Source organism: Citrus clementina, unplaced genomic scaffold, assembly GCF_000493195.1.
Source record: "Citrus clementina cultivar Clemenules unplaced genomic scaffold, Citrus_clementina_v1.0 scaffold_7, whole genome shotgun sequence".
Lineage (NCBI taxonomy): Eukaryota > Viridiplantae > Streptophyta > Magnoliopsida > Sapindales > Rutaceae > Citrus > Citrus x clementina.
Window position 1 is genome coordinate 11,486,787 of NW_006262075.1, and position 25,991 is coordinate 11,512,777.

General features: G+C 33.5%; 2 protein-coding genes and 1 non-coding gene across 4 annotated transcripts; 1 reads left to right on the forward strand and 2 right to left on the reverse strand.

The window, feature by feature from the left end:
* Positions 1-7,803: 7,803 nt before the first annotated feature.
* LOC112097116 lies at positions 7,804-7,910 on the reverse strand. Its single transcript, XR_002904773.1, has one exon. It is a non-coding gene; the product is annotated as a small nucleolar RNA R71 (small nucleolar RNA).
* Positions 7,911-15,737: 7,827 nt separating this feature from the next.
* Positions 15,738-17,929, reverse strand: LOC18037073 (palmitoyl-monogalactosyldiacylglycerol delta-7 desaturase, chloroplastic). Its single transcript, XM_006427227.2, has 5 exons — positions 17,284-17,929; positions 17,054-17,194; positions 16,830-16,970; positions 16,275-16,381; positions 15,738-16,195 (listed from the first exon to the last, which is right to left on the reverse strand). Exons 1-5 carry the CDS (start codon positions 17,842-17,844, stop codon positions 15,997-15,999), a joined length of 1,149 nt encoding a protein of 382 aa, XP_006427290.1. The 5' UTR covers positions 17,845-17,929; the 3' UTR covers positions 15,738-15,996.
* Positions 17,930-17,953: 24 nt separating this feature from the next.
* On the forward strand, positions 17,954-20,486 carry LOC18036608. Of its 2 annotated transcripts, XM_024180559.1 has the most exons (9): positions 17,954-18,092; positions 18,286-18,421; positions 18,861-18,984; positions 19,134-19,218; positions 19,322-19,400; positions 19,492-19,605; positions 19,685-19,797; positions 19,967-20,077; positions 20,183-20,486. In XM_024180559.1, exons 2-9 carry the CDS (start codon positions 18,316-18,318, stop codon positions 20,300-20,302), a joined length of 852 nt encoding a protein of 283 aa, XP_024036327.1. In that variant the 5' UTR covers positions 17,954-18,092; positions 18,286-18,315; the 3' UTR covers positions 20,303-20,486. The 2 variants fall into 2 exon arrangements, with proteins under 2 accessions (XP_024036327.1, XP_006427292.1); XM_006427229.2 differs by lacking the exon at positions 17,954-18,092 and having other exon boundaries at positions 18,208-18,421.
* Positions 20,487-25,991: the final 5,505 nt, after the last annotated feature.

The window sequence follows — 25,991 nt, forward strand, 5'->3', positions numbered from 1 at the left end:
CAGCCGGTAACTTGTCAGTTACCTCACCAGTCACAACTTCTAAAAAAGTTAAAAAAACAAAAATTCAAAACAAATTGTACTGCCCGCATTTTTTTAACCTTTTAAAAACGATTAAATTTCTATCTTGTCTTACATGCTGACTGAACTAAACAGTTTCACCCTCTTGCACCTGCTGCTGCTTCTGCTGTACCTCCTTTATTTTATTTTATTTTTTCCTCCCATTCGCTTAACTTTTTCTCTGACTTTCTCTCTCTCTTTCTCGGGAAAATTGCTTGGGTTATTGAAAGTATGGGGGAGAGAAAAGGGAAAAGAAAGTAAGAAAATGGGAGGAAGCGCCCGTTAAACAAGGCTAGCATCGAGTGCCAGGTGGGGTGGGGTGACAAGGTGGGACACGTGGCGAAATGGGTGATGCTTGATGATGGTGGGGTGAAGGTATCATGATGTGGGTGGCAGAAGGGTGGAGTTTTTAGGGCATGACGGTGATCGTGATAATAAGACTTCTTCTCAAAAGAGGTTTTTGACGGTAACTTGGACTCTTATAGTACAGTCATTATTTGAAGCACAAAAATATAGGTGTCAAATGAGTCCACCGAGTCTCTTTTTCACTTTTGTATTATGGAACCATGATAATCAATTAAGGTCTGCTATTCTGGGTGAATTTTTTTATTTATTTTTGGATAAGCTGGATAAATGATTTTAGCTACAAGTGAGACGCCTAAAATTATTCATTTCTAATTAGATTAGTAAGTTTATAATATAATCAACAATTTTATTCTCATTATTAATAATAATTAAGTTAGAATCTACATTAATAATGAAGCGTTACCCAATACTGTTTTGATGGAGATAAAGATATATTTCAGCGATTGAATTCAAAATAACTTCACATTTGATTTGAACATGCAACCAACTTGTATTCTGCATTTTTTTTCTGACAATTCAAGGGATTGTTTTTTAAATTGACATCGATTGTATGTTTGTATTTAGTGTTAAAAAGAAAAATCAAATAATTAATAATTGTAAACTATATTACATTAATTTAAAATATTTTTTCACCTTATAGTTTATAAGTATATATCCTTCTCCAGCCATTTAATCTCACAAAGCAAGAATAACAAGAAACTGTGAAGCATGCAGGAAGGAAGCCAAATGACACATGCATTTTTTATTATTATTTTAATGGAACTTGTGCATTATATCATTTTGAAATTTTACTTTAAAACCATACAAAGCCTGCTCTCAACTTACTCAACTGTAAGTTGAGGATGATGGGTATAGGGTTTGTTTAATTTATAAACTGAGAGGCATGTTAATTTGTTTATGGAATCCTCGATATGCTCACTCCGAAAGAGAATGCTTTATATTGACGTAAGCAACCTGAAAAATTTTATTTATCCATTTAATGTTTTTTAAATTTTGATTTTATGTAAAAAAAAAATAATATGGCATTCAAAAATTATTCAAATAACTTGGTTGAATGTAAGATAAATTGTTTCGATAATTTGAGGGGTTTTTAATTATTATATTACAATCTATTCACATTACATTCAACAATTTATTAATAATTGAATTTATAAAATTACAATATAGCTCGAAAGTCTATTGCAGACAGAATTTTTTCTACGGTTGCAAGTATTTTGAGTGTTTCTTATGTAAAACATAGAAACTCAATTTTTGATTACTCGCTAAATTATATTTGTCTCAGAAAATCTAAAAGGTCTCTTTCTTTTTTAAAAAAAATATGAAAAATAATAGATGAAGCATGCTTTGGATTGACGTAATTGAGCACGCAGATTATTGAGTAATGAACCCAAAAATATTTTGTTTATGGGAGGCACCTTTTAGGCGATTGTACCCATATAAAAAGTGCTTAATTGTATATGAAACTCAAGGCTTCTTAACCATGCTTTTCCGGCCCCCGTGGTTATTATTTACTGTGGCTATTATTTATTATTCATTGAAAACAAACCATTCTTTTCTGTCCCTTTTAATATTAATTTTCTTTGTCTTTTCTTGCTTGGAAATTCCAAATGTTGGGGAAGAGCTCTCTCCTTCTACATGCCCCTAAAGTTGCAATAATTAATGTCACATTATGTTTTAGTGATTATTAATTTTCAATTCACTGAATTTAAAAGGTTGATTTGAGGTCATTAGGGAATGGGTTTATGTTACCCGACAATGAAAGAGGGGAGGACTCATTGCTCGAGATAGTGACATTTTCTACTGCTACTCATAGACATCATTGGCCAATTATACTGCTCTTGATCAATTGCCTAATTTGGAAATTAATTGCTGATTGACGAAATTCAAATTTTGACGATCGTGTCATCATGCAACATTTATACGACCGATGTATTGATATCATACGAAGATATATGGAATTATTGAAATGTTTAGTGCTTCTTAAAATGATGGGAAGTCTATAACATTGTTCTTTACACAAGAATTAAGCTGGTGGTTTTCTTCACATAATCAGTTGCTCATAAAATTTAATATGAGATCGAAATTCTTCCATTATTGTGAATGTTAAGATACATTTTTGGTTCAGAAAATGAAATTTCTCTGAAAATCATGCTTTGGTTCTAATCACGATGTGTTATTGTCAATGTGCACTGCCCAATACTAAGCGACTTTGAGACCTTGCAGCCATTTGAAGACAATTGAGGCCTAAAAGTGTGTATCTTGTACAATGAGAGTGAGGATGCGTGATTACTTTTCGTACACAACTGTGGATTTGACTTGCTAATTGTTGGGGCTGGGGTTGAGGGAGTTTTGAATTACTTAGATTAGAACATCTTCCATTATTGTGAATTAACAATATTATGAGGTAACTTAAATAATAGGCTACATTTACTTTCAAATATCATTAAAAAAAAAAAGAGTTCTGCTATTTGAACTAACGGACGACAAAGGACGAAAGAAACGGCAGCGCCCACTGCCGTTTCCGTGGATCCCTTTGTCTGCTGCTTTAATCCTTTGTCTGTTGCTTTTTTTCATTTAAAAAATAAAATAATCAAAAGAAAATATTAAAATAATGAAAAAAAAACCAAAAGTAACGAAAATGAGATGACAAAATAAAAAAGTTGACAAAAAATTAAAATCGCCATTATCACTCAAACCCGACGAAGAAGCCAAACCAGACAAACTCAGCTCGATCTGCATTTGTATTAACAAAAGAAAACTGAAGTAAAACCAGGGGCCACAATCAGTTTAAAAAATTAAATTAAACATGGCACGTGAGTGAATATAGCATTTAACAATAGCAGCACTTTTTTACAATCAATTTTTCTTCTTGTCCTCTCTCTCTCCATCTCTCACCTCTCGTTTAACATGAGCCATCTGCATTTAACAAGGAAAAATCAGTTCCCTGTCCTCTCTATCTCTCTGCATCTCACTTATCACACAGGTAATTTCTGCATTTCCAACCGCTCGATTTCAGCAACCAAAAAAAAGGAAGAAATTTGACGGTAACGAAGCAAATGGCTGCAAATGATGGGGATGAAGTTGCAAATCAAAAGAAAAAAAAAGAAAAAAGAAGCGGCTGGGCGAGAACAAGAAGCAGGGATTAACGAAGTGCTACCGTTTCCAAACGAGGAAAATGAGTGGAGGGGGATTAAACTAAGGAAAATGAGTGGCTGGGGAGGGAGGAGATAACGTATAAGTAAAAGATAAAAGGAAAAAATTTGACCTGTTTTCTATTTCTAAATTATCTATTTTATTATTTATTGTGAGTCCACGCAAAACTAAAAGAAGACTGAGGAAACGCGTGAAACGGCAAGCTCACGCTGCGTTTCTGTCGTCCTTTAGTCTTCTTTTAATTTGATTATCATTTTCTATAAAAAAAACATAGCTGCACAGGGAGACACATATCTTCCATGTAGAAATTAAAGTTTGGAGGATTACCCTGGTCCCTACGAAAGGATATTTAAATATGATCATTTGTTCTGGTGTCAAAACTAGTTGGGCCTAGTCTAACTATCCGAGCTTGGAGCTTGGATGATCAGGTCGTACAAAGCGATGCGGTTGGGAGTCAACAACTGTAATGGATTTGGCCCAGTTTTTGTTAAAAGGGATCGTTCATGTACCAGCGGATAGAACCTGGTGGTGACGAGACCAACTATAAATAAGTGAGGCTATTGGCAGCCCTCATTATCCTTATAAAACTCCATTTCAAATAAAATTACTGTTAAAAATAAATAAGAATTAAATACACGTATATATATATTATCCAACAAATTACTTACATTCACAATCAATCCTTTTTTTTATTTATAATTTTATACATATTACTTCTTATCTAACTCAAATAAATTATAAAGATTTAGAATAATCAATTATTCTTTTCATACTTGTTATTGATGAAGTATTTTTGCACTTAAGGTTGCTTTCAAATTATAATTTAAAATATGTGTAATTTAAGCCACTAATTAACATAAAAAAATTCATCACCTAGAAAAAATTTTGATTTGTGTATACGGTTATAATAAGATTGCAAAAGAAATTAAAAAAATAGCACATTGCTACTTTAAGTTTTAACAATAAAAAAAATTAAATGAAAAATTAGAGGTGTATTAAAAAAAAGGGCATTTTTTAAAATAAAATAAATATTACTGAAAAAGGGGTTTTCATGAGGAACTTAAAGGAGCGCCAATAGTTCTATTCATTACAAATTATCATATCTTAAGCACCCACAACTTTGCATCAATTGCTGAGAATCGTGATATTTAACCCCCTCCAATTTTTTCACTAGCCCCTAATATTTAATGAACGCCACTTATTTTTAAAATTATCCTTTAATTAAAAAATAAAAATAACTTCATAAACCCTAACCACCTTTTACCATCATTGTCACCTCTAGCCACCATTCTTTAACATTCATTCCAATCTAAGCCGCTTTATTGCCCGTCCATTTTCATTATTTATCATTCATTCCAATTATTTATAATTTCTTAATTCTTATCGTGAAATTATTTTTTGCTTCATTTGATATTATTTTGATACATCATATCAATCTCGCTAAAATCAGTTAAAAAACTTAGGGGTTTGGTCGGAGGCTGTTGGGGAATTTGATTGTAAGGTCAATCATCAATTAAGGGCTAGTGGCGTCAATGGCTTGTGGTGATGACATTGGCGGTAGAAGGTGCTTGGGTGTCTCGAATTTTATTTGTTTTTTTAATTATTTTTTTATTGCCTGGCAAGGATAATTGAGAAAATAAGTGAAATTAATTGAAAAAATAGAACTGAATAGGGAAATTGAGGGAAAATATCACTACTCATTGCTAAACAAATATGGAGAAATATCACATCAATATTCCTGTTAAATGTGCATTAACATTGGTACAGCTATGAACAGCTAGGTTTCTGTTCTTCTAAGTTCAAGCTATTTTGCTTCCAAGTTAAGGCTTTTAGCCTTTTACCCACTACATAGAGCTTTGGGTTAGATTAGACTTCCTGATAGCCATTATATAATAAGGACGACATATTTTTGCATTATTAATTTACAAACTTTTTGTCGCATTTGTCTAGTTTTGCAATTCACATCTCAGCCGAGCATAAGTCCATAAATGCGACTAGTTTCCGGGAAAGTAAATGCGACTAGTTTCCGGGAAAGTGTATGCGAGAAAAAGAATTTGTGAGTTGTGACTAACAACCAAAATTTGTGACGATTGCACCATATTGGTTATACATAATCTCGTATGTATGGTTTACTTACATTGCCATCTAGGCATAGAGTCATTGAATCATGTTCCTTAGAATGATGATGAGCATAATTTATATACATATTTTACCCTTAATTATATAATTGCTAGTTATTTTTATTTGTTTCTTTTAATTAATTGAGTTATTTTATTGATTAGGGAAATAATTGGAGATTACGGATGAAAAATGCATAAGGAATAATAACTGGACAATATTGAAGATCAAATTAATTTGTGGAAGCAATTCATGAAAGGGAGCTTAAAAAGGAAACAAATTAGAGTTTATGGAAATAATTGCTGCTTGTGAAGAATAAAAGAAAAAAGGAAAAAAGATGCTTAAAGGAGAATAATTGGCTTGTGCATCTCACGTGAATAGTTAGAAAAGCATTGACCATTAATTTCAAGTGGGCTCCACGTGCATGGGCTTAAAGTCGGTTGTGCTTGGCTTGTTTTAAATCCTTTTGATTTGAGGATTTTGGAGGGTGTTACAATATAAAAGCCGAACTTTGGCCTTTGCAAGGGAGGAGCCGCCAGGGAGGAGAGCTGCAGACGCAAGGCAGAAGAGGAGAGATAGGCCGAGTGCAGTAGTTTGGCTCCATGGCTGAATTTTATTTCTTTTATTGCTCCCCATTCAAGTATGTCTAACTAATTTTCTTATACTGAGGTTAAGGATGAAACCCTATTCAATGAAATAATTATCTTTTTATTTAATTAATTCCCTATATATGTTCTTTAATAATTATGGTTTTTATTTCACCTGATTAATTGGATGTTATTAAAATCTTTTCATCAATTCTGTCATGCATTATTGATTGTTAGGATTAATATTCGATTAAATCTATGCTTGGATTTATAAAGTTTATACATGATTATCTTTGATTTTATGTCTTTCATTAAATTGTTTACATAGAGTGCTTAGGAAACTTTGACTCTTTGTTATTCAATATGTTTACATGAGATTCTTAGATGTCATATTATTAAGCAGAAAAAGAACCTACATTAGATTTAATTACTTGGGCTTAATTGTTATATCCATGAGATGACATAGATTGATTTCGAGTTGTCACTCTAAAATTGGGGATTAATTAATATTTAGATAATTACTAATTGAATAGTGGTGGATTCCGAAACCTTGGTAATTTTTATCTCATTAAATTCTCATTTACTTTAATTGTTTTCTTAGTTTAATTAGTTTAATTTCTCTTAAAACTCAATTTGCTCAACTAGGTTAGAATTAATATTAATTTTAGATTTAAATTAGACTTTTCAATTTATAACAATCCCTGTGGGATCGACCTCGTTACCACTTTTCTATCTCTAGATTCGTGCACTTGCGAGTATATTAAAATTTTCACAACAAGTTTTTGGCGCCGTTGCCGGGGATTGTGCTAGAAAGTCAATTTAATCTAAGTTGATTTGATTCTTCCACTAGTTATAATTTAGATTGTCTTTTATATTTTTTTTAATTAAAAAAAAACACAAAAAAAAAAAAATTTTATTTGTCTTTAAATTCATTGTTTGGTTGTTTGATTTCTTTTATTTCTTTTTTATTATTGTTGATTTGTTTTATTTTGTTTTGTTTTTCTTTCTTTCCTTGTCTGGTTAGTTTATGAGTGTTTGGGAACGTGATTCAACAAATCGTTTGGTTAAAAAAGAGTCAAAAATTGATAGTAGTCAAACTAGTTCTTTAGAAGTGATGGATGACCCAAATAGATTATTGCCAATACTTCCACCAGTGCAAGCAGAGAAAACCCTTAGAGAATATTTTTCACCACTTGCAGCCAACCAACCATCTTGTATTGTGTTGCCACAAACCACAGCAACACACTTTGAACTCAAGCCCTCTGTCATTCAACTTTTACCATCTTTCCATGGGTTAGAGAGAGAGGATCCATATTTGCACATTAAGGAATTTCTTGACATATGCTCTACATTTCGTTTTCAAAATTTTAATGATGAGTCAATTAAGCTTCGTATGTTCCCTTTCTCATTAAAAGACAAAGCAAAAGCTTGGTTGAATTCACTTCCTGCTGGATCTATTAGTACATGGGATGAATTGAGTAATAAGTTTCTCACCAAGTTTTTCCCTATGTCTAAAACAAATGCCCTTAGGAGAGAGATAAGTGATTTTTATCAAAGAGAGGGTGAGCAATTTTACGAGTGTTGGGAAAGATTCAATGATTTACTCCTTAAGTGCCCCCACCATGGTTTTGAAAAATGGAGACTTATACAATGCTTTTATAACGGTTTAACCATGTCAAATCGTCATATGGTAGAGTCTATGAATGGTGGGAGATTTTTGAACTTACATGAAGGGGCTGCATGGGATTTCTTTAATTCACTTTCTGAGAATTCTCAACAGTGGGATTTTTCAAATCAAAGAGAAAAATCATCTCAAGTTTCTAGAAAGGGGTTATATGAAGTTAAGGATGACTTTGATGTGAAAGCCACTCTAGCTACGCTTTCTAGGAAAGTAGATGCCTTAGCTCTGAACCAATCAATGAATCATCATCCTAGTGTAGCTAATGAGGTTTGTGCTATTTGTTCTAACGTGTCTCATACAGCACAGAATTGTCCATCATTACCAGCCTATCAAGAGGCTTATTCTGAGCAAGTACATACCTTACAATCATATGAGAAAACCTCCAATAATCCATACTCACCCACATATAATCTTAATTGGAGGAATCACCCTAATTTGTCTTGGAAACAAAATCAACCTTTGCCAAACCAAGGAGGACAACAATTTAGCTTGCCCAATCAACAATCTGTCCCTCCTAACCAAGTATATCCTCCTGCCCAACAACCTATGTCTCAATTTGTTGCACCCCAACAAAGAAAATCTTCTTTAGAGGATACACTTCAAAGTTTCATTCAGTCAACTCAACAAGCTTTTCAGTCAAACACTCAAGCTATTCTAAAGCTTGAACATCAATTGGGTCAATTAGCAACTACTGTAGCGGAGAGAGAAAAAGGGAAATTCCCCAGTCAATCAATTCCCAATCCTAAAGGAGTGCACGAAGTTGGGTCGAGTTCAAGTCATCAGCATGAACAAGCAAAATCTGTTATGACCTTGAGAAGAGGAAAATTATTTGACAACAAAGTAGAGGTTCAAACAAGGAAGATATCTGAGCCTACTTCTTCAGATTCAGTTCCATCACAAGACTCATCACCAAATGATCCTGAAGAGAGTGGCCCGCCAGCTTACATTCCCAAGGCTCCTTTTCCTCAAAGGTTAACAAAGGTAAAGAAAGGGACTTCAACAGGTGAGATTATGGAAATTTTCAAACAGGTAAGTATAAACATCCCTTTACTCGATGCTATTAAGCAAGTTCCTTCATATGCAAAGTTTTTGAAAGATTTATGCACTAAAAAGAGAAATTTGCATGTCACTAAAAAAGCGTTTTTAACTGAACAAACTAGCAATTTACTTCAATGTAAAATGCCACCAAAATTTAAGGACCCTGGTTCTCCTACTATCTCATGTGTTATAGGGAACCAATGTTTTGATAAAGCATTATTGGATTTGGGTGCTAGTGTTAATCTCTTGCCTTATTCTGTTTACATGCAGCTTGGACTAGGTGAGTTAAAATCAACTCCTATTATTTTGCAACTTGCTGATAGATCAATGAAAATACCTCGTGGTATTATAGAGGATGTGTTGATACAGATTGATAAATTTTATTATCCTGTTGATTTTATCGTTATTGATACTCAGCATGTACATGATCCTAAGAAACACACTCCAGTTATTCTAGGTCGTCCTTTCTTAGCTACAGCTGATGCTCTTATTAATTGCAGGAATGGAAACATGCAGCTATCTTTTGGTAATATGACCATGGAATTGAATATTTTTAATGTTACCAAGCAGCCACAAGAAGAAGATGAATTTGTTGAAGCGAATATGATAGAGGAATTAGTAGAAGATTCATTCATTTCTAACCATACTAATGATCCATTAGAGGCATGTCTAACTCATTCTGATTTATCTTTTAATGATGACAGTGCAATTGCAGAAGTCAGCGCTTTACTTGATGCACCTCCAATTACGGACACAACTAAATGGAAGACAAAGTCAGAACTACTGCCTCATTCTGAGAAGAAAATTGGCCCATCTGCAGAGGCACCACCAAAATTGGAACTCAAAGCATTGCCCGACACTCTGGAATATGCATTCTTGGGAGAATCTGACACTCTACCTGTTATTATTTCTTCTTCCCTCGATCTTGAGCAAAAAGGTAAGTTGTTATGTATTCTAAAAAAACATAAGGAGGCAATAGGATGGACCATCGCTGATATTAAAGGTATTAATCCAGTAGATTGCATGCATCGTATTCATCTGGAAGAAAATGCTAAACCTGTTAGGGAAATGCAACGTAGGCTAAATCCTAACATGAACGAAGTGGTAAGAGCTGAAGTAATCAAATTATTAGATGCAGGAATTATTTATCCTATTTCAGATAGCTCTTGGGTTAGCCCTGTGCAAGTTGTTCCTAAGAAATCTGGTGTTACAGTAGTTACTAATGCTAATAATGAATTAATTCCCACTAGAGTAACTACAGGTTGGCGTGTTTGCATTGATTATAGAAAATTGAATTCATTCACAAGAAAAGATCATTTTCCTCTTCCATTTATTGATCAAATGCTTGATAGACTTGCAGGTCATGATTTTTATGTTTTCTAGATGGATACTCAGGTTATAATCAGATCCCTATAGCTCCAGAGGACCAGGAGAAAACTACTTTTACTTGTCCATTTGGAACTTTTGCATATAGGAGAATGCCATTTGGTTTATGCAATGCACCTGCTACCTTTCAAAGATGCATGCTTAGTATTTTTTCTGATATGGTTGAGAGATTTCTTGAAGTATTCATGGATGATTTTTCTGTTTATGGAGATTCTTTTGATGAATGTTTGCAGCATCTAACATTAGTTTTGCAGAGATGTAAAGAAAAGAACTTGGTTCTAAATTGGGAAAAATGTCACTTCATGGTAAAACAAGGTATTGTTCTTGGTCATATAATTTCCAGCAAAGGAATAGAAGTCGACAAAGCTAAGGTGGATTTAATTTCTAATCTTCCACATCCCAAATCTGTAAAAGAAGTAAGATCTTTCCTTGGACATGCTGGTTTTTATAGAAGATTCATTAAAGATTTTAGTAAAATTTCTAGACCTTTATGCAATTTACTTGTTAAGGATGCACCTTTTATCTTTGATGAATCTTGTCTTGATGGTTTTGCAAAGCTTAAGAAATTGTTGACTTCTTCACCTATCATTCAGCCACCCAATTGGGATTTGCCTTTTGAAATTATGTGTGATGCATCTGATTATGCTGTAGGAGCAGTTTTAGGACAAAGATTAGATCGTGTGCCTTATGTGATTTATTATGCTAGTATGACACTCAATGATGCACAGTTGAACTATTCAACTACAGAAAAAGAAATGCTAGCTGTGGTGTTTGCACTTGATAAATTCAGATCTTATCTTATAGGTTGTAAAGTGATTATTTTTACTGATCATGCTGCTTTAAAATATTTGTTTACTAAGAAAGATGCCAAGGCAAGATTGATTCGTTGGGTGTTGCTTTTACAAGAATTTGACATTGAATTTAGAGATAAAAAAGGTTCTGAAAATGTTGTGGCAGATCATTTATCTCGCCTTGATCTTAAATTTATTCCAGAATCTTTACCTTTGAATGAGTCTTTCCCAGATGAGCAACTTATGAGTGTAAATGGTGTACTATGGTTTGCTGATATAGTTAATTACCTTGCTACAGGTCAAATCCCAGAGCACTAGACTAAGCAAGATAGAACAAAGTTCTTATCTAAAGTGAAAGACTTCTTTTGGGATGATCCCTATTTATTTAAATATTGTGCTGATCAGATTATTAGGCGATGTATTCCCGATAATGAAATTCAAAGTGTTATCTCATTTTGCCATGAACAAGCTTGTGGAGGCCACTTTAGTACTAAAAAGACAGCAACAAAAATTTTACAGTGTGGTTTTTATTGGCCTACTCTTTTTCATGACGCTTATATTTTCTGTTCTTTGTGTGATAGGTGCCAACGTATGGGTAGCATTTCAAAGCGGAACATGATGCCACTCAATCCTATTCTTGTGGTTGAGATCTTCGATGTATGGGGTATTGATTTCATGGGACCTTTTCCTCCATCTTTTGGTTATCAGTATATATTGGTTGCAGTGGACTATGTGTCGAAGTGGGTTGAAGCTATTCCATGCAAAACCAATGATCATAGGGTTGTAGTGAAATTCTTGAAGAGTAATATTCTGTCTCGTTTTGGTTTCCCTAGAACAATCATTAGTGATGGTGGCACCCATTTTTGCAATAAACCTTTCAAAACTCTTTTGGACAAATATTCCATTACACATAAGGTTGCCACCCCATATCATCCTCAAACCAGTGGCAAAGTAGAGATTTCTAATAGAGAGATCAAGCAGATTCTAGAGAAAACAGTTAGGCCAGATAGAAAGGATTGGTCTTTGAGACTTGATGATGCATTGTGGGCATATAGGACTGCTTTTAAAACACCAATTGGGATGTCACCTTATCGACTTGTGTATGGAAAAGCATGTCATCTGCCAGTAGAGTTGGAGCATCGTGCATATTGGGCGATCAAGAAATTCAATTTTGACATGCAGCAGGCTGGTTCCAAGAGAAGATTACAACTAGCAGAACTTGAAGAGATCAGGAATGATGCATATGAGAATGCCAAGATTTATAAACAGCGAATGAAAGTCTTTCATGACAAACACATTTTGAGAAAAGCCTTTACACCAGGTCAGAAAGTACTTTTATATAATTCCCGATTGCATCTCTTTCCAGGTAAGTTACGTTCTCGATGGTCTGGTCCTTTTATAGTTCGTACTGTTTTCCCTTATGGAGCAATTGAGATTGAAAACCCTAAAAATGGTGATTTATTTAAGGTCAATGGGCAAAGATTAAAACCATTTTTAGAGTTAAGAACACCAGAAGTTGAGGAGATACTTTTAGATGATCCTGTTTATCAGGATTAATTATGTCCATCTTTGCACTCTTGTTTTATTTTAATAGTAGGTTTTCTTCTCTTTGTTTGTTTTTCTTTTCTAGTATTTTTCTTTTCTAATGTTTTCTTTTTAGTTGTTTTTTTTTTTTAAAGCTTTCCCAGCCCATCCAGGTGTGTTCTCTCCAACTTTCTTTTTATTATTTATGTTTATTATTATTATTTCTTTCATTTGTTTGCATGCATATCTTTTGTTTGTGCAACATTGAGGACAATGTTCCAAATAAGTTTGGGGGTGGGAATAGTGTGTGTTTTGTTTGTTAAACAAAAAAAAAAAACCAAAAAAATTTTTTTTTTTTTTTTTTTTAAAATTCAAAAATTCAAAAAAAAAGTTGTTGTTTTTTGTTTTTATGTGAAAAGCCAATGATAAGAATTTGATTGACAATGAATATGGTTTTTAGAAAGGGTTGAATATTGTCTTAGTTTATACTTGATTCTTGTGTTAGTTTCTCTTGATTGAGATTCTTTAAACCATGAGCACTAATATCAATTCTTTCGTAATTTTGACTTGAAATTTGATATTGACGCAGCCTGAGTTGAGAATTTTAGATAGAGTAAATGACTGTTTGTCTTGATTCTTATCTCCACAATACAAAATAATATACACGGGCACCAAAGTCAGAAATAGCTACCTATAACCCTTAAGAGTGAAGCTATCCTTGAGTAATTTGGGCCTATGTACCACAAGTATGTAGAGGATAATCTACCATGAGAAGAAGGCTACCTTAAGGGGTAGAGTGAAAGCTCCTGACTATGGTTGAAAAAAAAAAAGAGAAGAAAAAAAAAAAAATCAAGTGCATGTGCTGAAAAAAAAAAATCAAAAGAAAATGCACATAAAAGCCTGTGAGAGAAAAAATTGGAGATCAAGATGATAAGATTAGTTTGACCTACTCTGTTCTTTGTTTGAGGCGAAGGCTGTTGATGTTGAGGATTTTGGGAATGGATTTGATTGAATTGATTTCACACACACACTACAAGAATCGAAAGAGAGGTGGGATTGACTATTGAATTAAAGTTAGAACTTTGCTAATATTTGAAATTTTCTTTGAGCTATATAATTTTTGCAATCTTTGAGGCTATTTTTCATGGTTTATTTAAAATTTTTCGTTCTTTTTTAATTTTATTTATTTATTTTTTTTAAATGATGTTTGTGGGTATCATCACTGAAGCCCTCACGAGACTATAACTCGTCCACTAGGGCCGCCTAGGGGTTTAAAGGCTTGTTGCATACGCTAAATGCAATCGCGATTACCTGCGAAAGTGGTTTAGTTAGGATTTACTTTTTGTTTCATTATTTTTATTTTTTTTAGTTTTAAGTTTTAGTTTTGCTCGAGGACTAGCAAAATCTAAGTTTGGGGGTATTTGATGAGCATAATTTATATACATATTTTACCCTTAATTATATAATTGCTAGTTATTTTTATTTGTTTCTTTTAATTAATTGAGTTATTTTATTGATTAGGGAAATAATTGGAGATTACGGATGAAAAATGCATAAGGAATAATAACTGGACAATATTGAAGATCAAATTAATTTGTGGAAGCAATTCATGAAAGGGAGCTTAAAAAGGAAACAAATTAGAGTTTATGGAAATAATTGCTGCTTGTGAAGAATAAAAGAAAAAAGGAAAAAAGATGCTTAAAGGAGAATAATTGGCTTGTGCATCTCACGTGAATAGTTAGAAAAGCATTGACCATTAATTTCAAGTGGGCTCCACGTGCATGGGCTTAAAGTCGGTTGTGCTTGGCTTGTTTTAAATCCTTTTGATTTGAGGATTTTGGAGGGTGTTACAATATAAAAGCCGAACTTTGGCCTTTGCAAGGGAGGAGCCGCCAGGGAGGAGAGCTGCAGACGCAAGGCAGAAGAGGAGAGATAGGCCGAGTGCAGTAGTTTGGCTCCATGGCTGAATTTTATTTCTTTTATTGCTCCCCATTCAAGTATGTCTAACTAATTTTCTTATACTGAGGTTAAGGATGAAACCCTATTCAATGAAATAATTATCTTTTTATTTAATTAATTCCCTATATATGTTCTTTAATAATTATGGTTTTTATTTCACCTGATTAATTGGATGTTATTAAAATCTTTTCATCAATTCTGTCATGCATTATTGATTGTTAGGATTAATATTCGATTAAATCTATGCTTGGATTTATAAAGTTTATACATGATTATCTTTGATTTTATGTCTTTCATTAAATTGTTTACATAGAGTGCTTAGGAAACTTTGACTCTTTGTTATTCAATATGTTTACATGAGATTCTTAGATGTCATATTATTAAGCAGAAAAAGAACCTACATTAGATTTAATTACTTGGGCTTAATTGTTATATCCATGAGATGACATAGATTGATTTCGAGTTGTCACTCTAAAATTGGGGATTAATTAATATTTAGATAATTACTAATTGAATAGTGGTGGATTCCGAAACCTTGGTAATTTTTATCTCATTAAATTCTCATTTACTTTAATTGTTTTCTTAGTTTAATTAGTTTAATTTCTCTTAAAACTCAATTTGCTCAACTAGGTTAGAATTAATATTAATTTTAGATTTAAATTAGACTTTTCAATTTATAACAATCCCTGTGGGATCGACCTCGTTACCACTTTTCTATCTCTAGATTCGTGCACTTGCGAGTATATTAAAATTTTCACAACAAATGATATGAAAAACATTCATTCGACTGAAAAATTCGATTTTTGATTTTTGGTTTCTAGTATGGTATCAATGATTAACTGTTTTTTTTTTCCTTTTTTTCCCTTTTTCCGGTAATTATTAAACTGATTTTTTTTTTTGGGTAATTATTGAATTTTTTTAGGACTTTTAGAGCCTTCCACGTAAATGGGAATCTTTGCAATTATAAAAATGCAATGCTGTAAAGTATTAACAATTTACTCAAAGGAAACTATTTGTAGCCTAGCTCTTGCAAGGATTAATATTTTATCACAGTTAAGTACAAAGAATCAATAACAGAATGAAATGAACTTGAATTTTGTATATATTATAGAGTATCATGAGGTCCACCAGTGAGAAGAAGGAAAAAAAAATAAAAAATAAAAAATAAAAAAGCCTCAACCACATGATCCATGAATAGTCCAAGAGCTACATCTAGCTCAGTTGATGGTCAACTTAGAAAAAAGGATCGGTCAGTTGCCTAGCCAAAACTCTTTAGCCATTGAACACAATTCCAGAGACACCCGATGGAACAAATCACAAAATGGCATGCGTATCTTCAATTGTTGAATGTCATTCTTTGCTTCTGAGTTTCACTTGGTAACTTCACATCAGTTGCCAAACCAACAGCCTGAAGAAATCTCACAACATACCAAGTCAAGTCAACCTGCCACCATTCCAGGCCGTGTCTCGCGGAATATTCGAAGGCATGGTGGTTGTTGTGCCAACCTTCTCCGAATGCAAGTAATGCCACCCACCTAAACAAGTTCAAAATTCAAGTCTAAGAAAAATTCAGGGAGCAAATCAACCTGATAAAGAAGTAGATTGTGTCATTACCAATTGTTCCGGGACAAATCTCCAGTGTTCCATGCTTGCTTTCCCCATACATGGCAAGCTGAATTTACCAGCCAGGTGATGTGATATACCCACACAATCCTCACACCCTACAATGGTAAAATTTTAATGCCTTAGGTTTTATGAAAAGTTAAACAATGTGTATTCAGATTATAGCATTAATCTCCAGGCAACTTGATGGGTCCATGTTCTGTCTAAAGACAAAATGTCAAAACAAAGATGCCATAAAGCTTGAACTTGGTCACAAATTCAGGATAGATGAGAATTCAACTCGAGGACACGAAGACAAAATCAAACAACGCCAAAATACACTTGGCACAGAGGAGGCTGCCCCACTAATTGAATGGTTTGAAGTAAATTAAAGGGAGAAGGCCTACCAACTTCTAATCAGTGGCCAGGAGTACACATGTACATGCAAACTTTGCAAAATATAATTGAAGTCAGATTAAGGCAAGGTTTATTTTGAATTTGCAAGTAAAGCCATACCTAGAACAATTCAATCAAAACAGAACAGCTTAAAGGAAAGTGCTTCCTTACCATTCCCCACACAATGAAAGGAAAGCCTCCCAGTGCATATAGCAAGCCTCCAAGTGCAATTGGATGGAGAATGTAAGTGCTTCTTAAGAATCTATAGAAAGGCTGCTTCTCTAAATCTCCCACATTGTTTGGCCCTCCACACTGCAGCCGATTGCCCCCATTAACATAAAACAAATAAGTAAATAAAAGCCACAAATGGAAATTTTTGAGTGAATGTGTCATACCCTTTCGAGAACAGAATCCTTATCAAACAGCCAACTCATGTGACTAAACCAAAACCCTTCAATGGGACTATGCGGATCCCTTTCGGAATCACAAAACTGGTGATGATACCTATGTGTGCTTACCCAATCAATTGGATTCCCCTGAAACCACCAAAATAAATAATAAAATGAAAAGTCTTTTTCAACTACAAAAGCAACAATCTTTAGTTGAAAAAGCAACTTAATTTTACCTGAAGAGACTGAACTCCGCAATAAGCAAACAAGTACTCAAGCCATTTGGGTAATTTAAAACTCCTATGAGAAAGGTTTCTGTGAAAAGAAAGAGTGATACCCAGAAGTCCAGTCACAACATAAAGTCCAAAAGCAACCCTAAGAGAACTCCACGTGAAACAAAATGGCGCAAAGAGAGCAAGCAAATGCATTGCCAAAACAACACCAGCTGTGCTTATATCCAATGAGTTCCAATTCCTCCCAGAAAATAAACTTCTTCTCCTCTTCACCAACACATCAGATAACAAAATTCTCCCATAAGTTTCCACCTCGGGAATTTGCTCTGGCTCTGGCTCTGGCTTTGGTTCTGTCGATTCAATTGATGCTGCATTAACAATTGCTAGTGACTCTCTTTTGTTATATTTATAAACATGATACACAAAGCTCGTTTTTATTAGCTTGTGTTGTAAGTTAGAATTGCCGAAGGCCAGAACTTTATCGGTTTGAGTTTTTCTTGCTTGACACAGAGGTGAAAAAGTGAAAGATTTTGGTTTGGTTGGTGATGTTGTGATGAAAGCCATGGAGAAAGGCTTTCCGTTTTCTCTGCGTACAACTTTGTTTGAGATGGGGTTCTTATTTATGGTGATGGGTTTTCTTTTTCTTTTTTTTTTTTCCGTGATTTAATATTATTATAATTTTTTGTGTCCAAAACATGTAGATTTTAAAGAGAGAGACAGCAAGAGAGAGGGATAAAACGGCGTTCAGATTGGGAAATTAGATTGCGTGAAGTATCAGTCCAGATATTTTTGGTCACAAGATATACTTCGGCGTTAGTCTTTTGTCTTCTTGTATTAGATTTTTCATTTTATTTTTAATAGATATTTTTGCCATATTTTGTGTGTGTGGTTGCTTGCTTGCTTGCTTATCCATTTGCGTATATAAAACTTCTTTCTATATATCTGGATTTATTTGTACTGCAACCTTCAAACTTGCCCAATTGAATTGAATAAGCACTTCTCCAGGAAGTTAAAAGCAGCACTAAAGTGTGATACATGGCAGCAACGGCTGGGTCAATCTTTGCGGCTTCATCACAATTTGCTTCGGCCACGAGGTCGGTTTCTTGTAGAAATGCAACCCCATCCGTGTCAAGTACACTTGGTATGAGTCCTTAAACTTCTCTACAATTTAAATATTTAAATTTTGAGTTTCTCTTGTTGCAAATTGCTCTTGGCGATTTTGCTAGTGAGTAGACCATCTGTATTGGTTCAATTTTGTACAACAAAGCAAAAAGTTGTCGATGATTTTAATGTCCCATGTTACATCAGAGTTTGCTGTGGTGTGTGAATAGTACTTGATACCGTTATTTGAAAATGATGATACATAATGAATTGTTTCCTACTATGATTTCAAAGGAGGCTTCCAGAAAATGCCGGCACTAAAAGTAGTGGTGTAATTTTTCTTCCATTCCACAGCTACTGAGAATGGGGACCTAAGAAAGTCTATGTTTGAGTACAGATCATAATTAACAAGTCCCTACTAGCTATTGAATATCTTACTTTTCTGTGTCACTTTGAATCACATGATTTCTGTGAAGCAGGTAGTAGCTTTAAGGGTGCTTTGTTGCCGAGGAGCTCTCCAAAGCAGAAGAAAACAGTTAGGATTACTGGAAAAGTAACTGCTGCAGTAACCACTGCAACAACTCCCTATGAAGAAATTGAAGAGTATGAATCCCACTTCAACTTTTAGTTCCCCTTTATTTGATCAATGATCCGGAATCATTAGAAAAACTGTTTTGTTGTGTTCAGATTCTCCGTACATTGTGGTAACTGAACTATGATTGTGGTGTTAACTGTGAACTTCTTCATTTCAGGTACACACGTCCTAGCTGGGCAATGTTTGAACTTGGGAAGGCCCCTGTATATTGGAAAACTATGAATGGTCTTCCTCCTATGTCTGTAAGTTTGGCATTGGTCCTGGCATTGAATTTAGTTCTGGCTCTGATTCTTTTTTAATTTTTTATCTATTATAATGATAAGGCTTTTGAAATCCTCTTAACAGGGAGAGAAGTTGAAGATATTCTACAATCCATATGCAAAAAAACTTTTGCCAAACAAAGACTTTGGGATTGGATTTAACGGTAGTTCTAACACCATAGCCTTGGTTTCTTCGCAAAATATCAGTCATAATAGTCCTCATTGAATCTCTTTTTCTTGCACAACCTTCCACAGGAGGTTTTAATCAGCCATTTATGTGTGGCGGTGAACCAAGGGCAATGCTTAGGAAAAACCGAGGCCAAAATGACTCCCCATTTTATACCATCCAGATATGCGTACCTAAGCACGGTATGTTCTACTTCACAGACTTATATTTGCTTTCTTAGGCATTTATTAATTCTCTTATTATGAATTTTTCTTTTTGCAGCTATAAACTTGATCTTCTCATTCACAAATGGAGTCGAGTGGGATGGACCTTACAGAATAAAGTTCCTAGTGCCTAGGGCTTGGAGAAATAAACCAATGGACTTCTTTAACAAGGTAATAACAAAACAAATGTCTGTAACTTGTAATTATATTTTTACTCCAAAAGTGTAATTGACTGGAAATCTCAGCGAATAAGGTAGAAGCAAATGAATACATCACATGTATAAAACTGCAATTGCAATTTCCCTGGCACTATGGTCTAAAACTTGGATTCATATGGCAGGGTTTGGCAGATCAGTTAAGTAAAGACGGTGCATGTGAGAAAGCCATTTTTCCCGACACAGACGTTGTGGTCGATAGATGCGTGCTGATTGGCAATTTGGCTGCAGAAGGGGTATGTACACTCTTTGTGCATTTCTCATAACATCATTTTGTTACTTCCCTGCAAAATTGCACCATCAAAACCAATTATTAATCTGTTGAATGTAACTCAATGCAGGGTGATCGATGTGATCTTAATCTTGTTCCAGGATGTATGGATCCAAGCTCCCCGTTATATGACCCACTTGCCAATGTAGATGATGGATCATGCCCTCTTGATAGCGATATTGAGGATTAATTTTAGTTGTAAATATTTCTGGGAACTTTTGATTCCCAATACTGTTACAAAGTTATAGTTGTCCAATTGCAGGAGCATTCAGCTCAGCCCTGCTTGTAAATGCTTAAAAGATGTAATACTTGAAGCTGCTTGTATTGAGCAATATCATATACAAAAAATTTCAAAATCATGTAGTACAAGGCGATTTTGGGCAAAATAAGGGTGATTCTATTGCTTATGGATAACACAAAGTGTTTCAAAAGAACTCTCAAAAGGTCAACAACACATATCAGTAGCCTTAAATGTACTAAAACAACTTCATAAAAGTCGCTACCTAGTTGAAATTATTCAAGCTCTCACATCCATGTTCCATATGTTTCAAAACGGATCACATTTTCGAACAGTCAATGAGATCGATTTGCCGAAGTTATTTTCTCTTAGTGGTGTTTGATCTGAAGAAAAGTAAGAAAATGAGAAGAGAGGAAAGTGGGACAAAAATGGAGAGGAGAGTCTATTGAAACTCTTTTCTAATGTTTCATTTGTAACAAAATTATACAAAGAAAGGAAATGTCCTATTTTTTATTTAGACAATTTCACCCTATAGTGTTACACTTTCAATATTTATCATAGATATACTGTAAAAAAATAAAACAATTAAATTTATTTAGTCTACTATATAAATAACTAATAAAATATTATTTTGAATAATATACTTATATTTTTAATCACTCTATTTAAAAATGTTTATTAACATAATTTTATCTTATAATTAATTTAATTTGTTTCTAAATAAATTATGACATAAATAAATAATTTTGTAATTAATATATTATGATTTTAAAATTTTATTTGAAAAAACCAAAAAGGAAGCAGAGCTGCCATCAGAGCCGCTGCCTGTTGTTGCTTGCAACCATCGTACTGGTTGCTTGCAACCATCGTACCATCTCATTTCAACTCGAGAATCATATGAAAATTATTAGAAATTGACAATCTCTAGATTGAAGCAACTTATTTGGCCAAAATATTTGATGTTTGTCTGGACCTGGGAAAGTAAAAAAGTTTTCAAAACTTTTTAACTAAATTTGAAGAACATAGATCCATTTTAAACCTTTATGATAATGATATGACGTTGCTTGTTGGCTACCAAGTCCAACCGTACCGGCAGTGACATTTCACACACCAAAGTCGACGACAACAACTGTCACCCGACGACTGCAACGGTGACTTGTTGATGACTGTTAAATTTATAATTTTATTTTTGTAAATTAATTAAATAAATAAAGTGATTTTATTAAATTGTTTAAATCATTACTTTAACTTTTATTAATATAAATTAATTATCTACAAATTAAATTGATAAAAATTAAATTGTAAATATTAATTATTTGATAACGTAGAACAAGTTAATAAAAGATTGAATGAGTAATTTTGGATGTTTTGTCTTCTAATAGAAGAGGAATTTGAATTCCTCACTTTTGGTGAGGAATCAAAATTCTACATTATGATGTATATTAAATTCTGATAGAAATTAAATTCTTATAAATTATGATCTAGTGATCTACCAAATAATAAAAATAAAAAAGAAATTCAAATTACTTTTCTCTTCCTCTTCCTCTACTTCCAACCAAACACTACTTTAGGTTAGTTAAATCTCCACTTTCTTGAATGTACACATTTCTATCGTTTAAAACGATCAACGGCAGGTCAATGGTGGCTTTTTCTTTGAAGCAAGTTAATGTATTGCAACTTTACATGAAAATTATGCTAAAAACGTGACACAAGAGCCTTGTGTGAATGCAATCTTATAAATGAACATTTCATGGGGGAAAAAAAAAAAGAATCATATGTTTCATAATGCCGTAGTTTCATTCTTTTCAAATCAAAGACAATTTATCTTAAAAAATTACAAAAACAAAGACAACTACGGAAACTGATAGCCATCTACTATTACCTTCCATAGTGCGTGTGAGGATATTTTTCAAGTTTGGGAGTAAAACCAATTCAAAAAAAAAAACACATTTCAATGCACTACATGATAAAATATGTTATATTGGAGTCTGTGTTTTTTTTATTTTTATATCTTTTAACTTGTTCTTAATTTTAATATGATAAAAAATCTTATGTGTGTGTGCGCGCACGCGTGTGTGCATGCACATATTTATTATCTCATAAATTAGTTTATTCAAAAAGTGTCTATTGATTTTTAATCATAAATTTGGAGTTTAATATAGAAAATGCAATATTATTCTTCCAAATTATAATTAAGATACTAGCTTTATATAAATTGAAGAAAAACTTGCATAGAATTGTCCCACACTTTTTAGAGTCCATTAAATTTAATATTTAAAAAAAAATCAGTGGTTCTTATGGTAGAACTCATTGCTCTACCACATAAGAGAGTATTAGTGACTTGTCCCACCAGCTCAATGTGAAATTTTAAAATACATTAGAGGTATCATATCAATCATACAAAAAAAAATGATATTGTGGCATATATGTATTTATTTTGAAAAACCACCATATAAATGGTAATTATATTAAATTCAATTACGCATGTTATACAAATATTAGTTAGTTGTATTACCTATGATATATTATAGAATTTTTCTAACTCAATATACTAAAGTGATGTAACAATCTCACACAAGTTTCCTTTTCTTTTCTTTTCTTTTTTAATTAATATCGCATCATTGTCATCACATTTTCGAGTTACTTGAAAGAGAAATTTCTGTCTTACATATTGAATTTTAAATCCACAAATGTCAATTTTTTTCTTCTCCTCCCAATTTTCTCTAAATTAAGAAGTGTTGAATATCTTACAAATTTGCTTTCCTGTGCAAATGAAGAATTATTTGTTTTTTTTTAAAATTAATATGTATTACATGATTAGAAATTTGGACCCGGCTGCCTTCCAACGAGGGGAAGATGCCCCTTATTTTGTCATCATTTCCAACAGCCGTAGGATATCTGGGCACATGATCTAATGGCTCCAGTTTGATAGCTTTAATTATGTTTTAAATTGGCAACCGTTTAAGACGGGTTACGTGGTACTTTAGGGTTTTAACAAATGTTCGTGCAATTTGAGGCAGCAAAAAAATTGAAAAGTGGCAATATAATTTTGTATATAATGATTGGGTTAATATTATGGATATAGAGAAGTGGCAATATAATTGTAGCTATAAGTATAGCAGTGGTAATTAGTTATTTAAAAAAAAAATCATCAAATTTGGAAATTGTTATTTGTAATGAATGTAGTTCGTGTGCTTTGAGCTTAGACGAAGCAGAAAATCGAAAGTGAGGTTCAGACTAAAAAGATAATGTGTAACTTTGTCCAAGATTGAAGGTAGGTCAAAGTGAAAAGCAAAAAGCATGCCATATAGAGATTAATAAGGAAACTACAGTAGATACCAGCGTTGCAGAAGGAAGTAGAGGAATGGAAAGGAACTCTGGATTCATTAGCTTTTTGTAACTTAAAGGTTGCTTATGTTACAAGAGGTCTCTCATATAATTTCCATGAGAACTCAATGACTTCCAACTTCTCAAGAACTTGAATCGATGTCAATCACTGACTTACCCCTTACATAGAAACCAACAATGCATCCCACTCAATCATTGTCTATCACTTGCCTCTGCAAATTACAAAGGCCCGGATACATGGGAGCCATAATAAATTTCAACAAAAAATCTCCCGCACCTGTACTTACTCATAATCAACTCCCTTCAAATTTTCACAAATCTTCACACCTATCCTTTACAACATCATTATACACTGAAATGTTCATTACAAGCAAACCAGCTGAAATTTTACGGAGTAACACAAATGAATTACAATAGTAAAATGCTAATTTACACAACTTTTTTCCTATTCCTTCCCCACATGATAGATTATGATCAGCTTCTTATAAAAAATTCCCATGTGGGTTCGAACTTCATTCAACCGCCACGAAATGCCAAATAATTCCCTATACAACAGGACGCTGTCAGCAGCATTATTCGTCAATTGGGGATGATTAAATTCATTACGAGGCATGACAATAACCTGGCTCCTACTTTGATCTCCTTCAACAATAGACCCCTAGTTGCCCTTTTGCTGTGCAAGTAATTTTTCTACATATAGACCTTTCGCATTGACAGCTTATGAAAATCCACAGTTACAAATCTAAAACAATGCCTACCAACAAAAAGCAGTGTCATTTCACCATTCAGTTTTATTTTATGGTGATACATATTAACAAAAATCTCAATGGACAAGGTAAAGTGGTTAAACGGATTAAGTATGACAATACAACCCACTATAAAGGCATTTTCTATATTCTTTCCATAAAACACCTTGTCCTACATACAACATAATGCATACCTCAACAACCAAACTCCTTCAAATCTTTTTGCTCTTCCAATTAAAATAATGAAATGCAAATGACTGAATAGCTTTTCTCAAAACCTATATTTTAATTATCTTTTGACCAAGAGCATATGCACTCGCGACTCAGGAAATAGATAACCAAAAAGCGGGACTGACTAGGATAAAAAGCAACAATATTCATTAAGGCATTAAGCAAGCAACCATAAGTATAATGAAAGTGAAAGGCCGTATCATGCATTACAATATCGCTGCAATGCAATCTACATACACAAAGATGACATTCGTACCCAAGCATGCATCAAATATGCTTGCAGGTCAGATCTCTCCAGTGGATCACCAACCTATGCACTACTTTTTCTATAGAGACATACCTCTTCAACCAAAATAAAGACATTGTCTTCTAATAATGACCAAGCCACGACATAAACTGACATAAGAAAACTTCAATCTGCAAATGCACAGTCAACACTTCCTTTGTAATGACGTATTTTAGTACGTACAGACTAAACAGAAGTCCAATGATGGGAATAATAATAGACCAACGCAATGAATCATCTAATTACAAATTCATTATCACCTGCTGCTACTCCAACTATGTTGCAATGTTTAGTTGCTTCATTCTAGAAATGGCGGAACCTTCATGTCTGCAAATGCAGATATTGGTATAAAGTCGTGACATTTTATGCATGTCTATTGACATACTTATAGGATAAACGCATACCTCCAACTATGGAGAGAGGACAATCAGTGTCTTCAACTACTTCTCCATTTCCTGATAACAAAAATTAATAGGTTATAGTATAAGTAACCAGCAGAATAAGCCAAATAGCACAAGAGCAACAGAGAGAAAAGCATTTTTGTTAATGGATATGCAATAGTTCTGCCAACCACGGGCTGATAGACTGAATAAAAACACGTCATGATTGTTGCAATGTCTAACCATTCAATCAGCTAAAATAATTGATTGAACGTTGTATCCCACTCTATGCTTAAATGTATAGAAAAGTATATGTAAGTATTCACCATACAGATGCATCATGGTAGGAACATTAGTCCAAAGGGAACAACTACAGGGAAGTGACCTCAAGTGATGATAAATCAATCATACTTAAATGAGGATGTGTTAATGCATAAGTAATACAAAACACAGTCGATTGCCAAACAAAATTTCTTCATGGCAGCGAGATTTCATAAATTCAATTTCCAACAGCTTCTCTATCTTAAAGGAAACATACAAAGAATCAACAGAAACATACTGAACCTAAGCAGGATGAAGCCTGCGATTTAACTCTTCATATAGTCTATAACATGCAAAACCATTTACAATATCCCCTAGAAGAACCATAA

Coding starts and splice junctions, on each gene's coding strand:
- LOC18037073 (XM_006427227.2), bottom strand. CDS start 17,844: ATGGCTTTCATCACAACATCACCAACCAAACCAAAATCTTTCACTTTT. Junction 16,971..17,053: donor AGGATTCTGTTCTCGAAAGG/GTATGACACATT, acceptor AATCGGCTGCAG/TGTGGAGGGCCAAACAATGT. Junction 16,196..16,274: donor GATTTGTCCCGGAACAATTG/GTAATGACACAA, acceptor GAACTTGTTTAG/GTGGGTGGCATTACTTGCAT.
- LOC18036608 (XM_024180559.1), top strand. CDS start 18,316: ATGGCAGCAACGGCTGGGTCAATCTTTGCGGCTTCATCACAATTTGCT. Junction 19,401..19,491: donor CTTTGGGATTGGATTTAACG/GTAGTTCTAACA, acceptor AACCTTCCACAG/GAGGTTTTAATCAGCCATTT. Junction 19,798..19,966: donor CAATGGACTTCTTTAACAAG/GTAATAACAAAA, acceptor TTCATATGGCAG/GGTTTGGCAGATCAGTTAAG.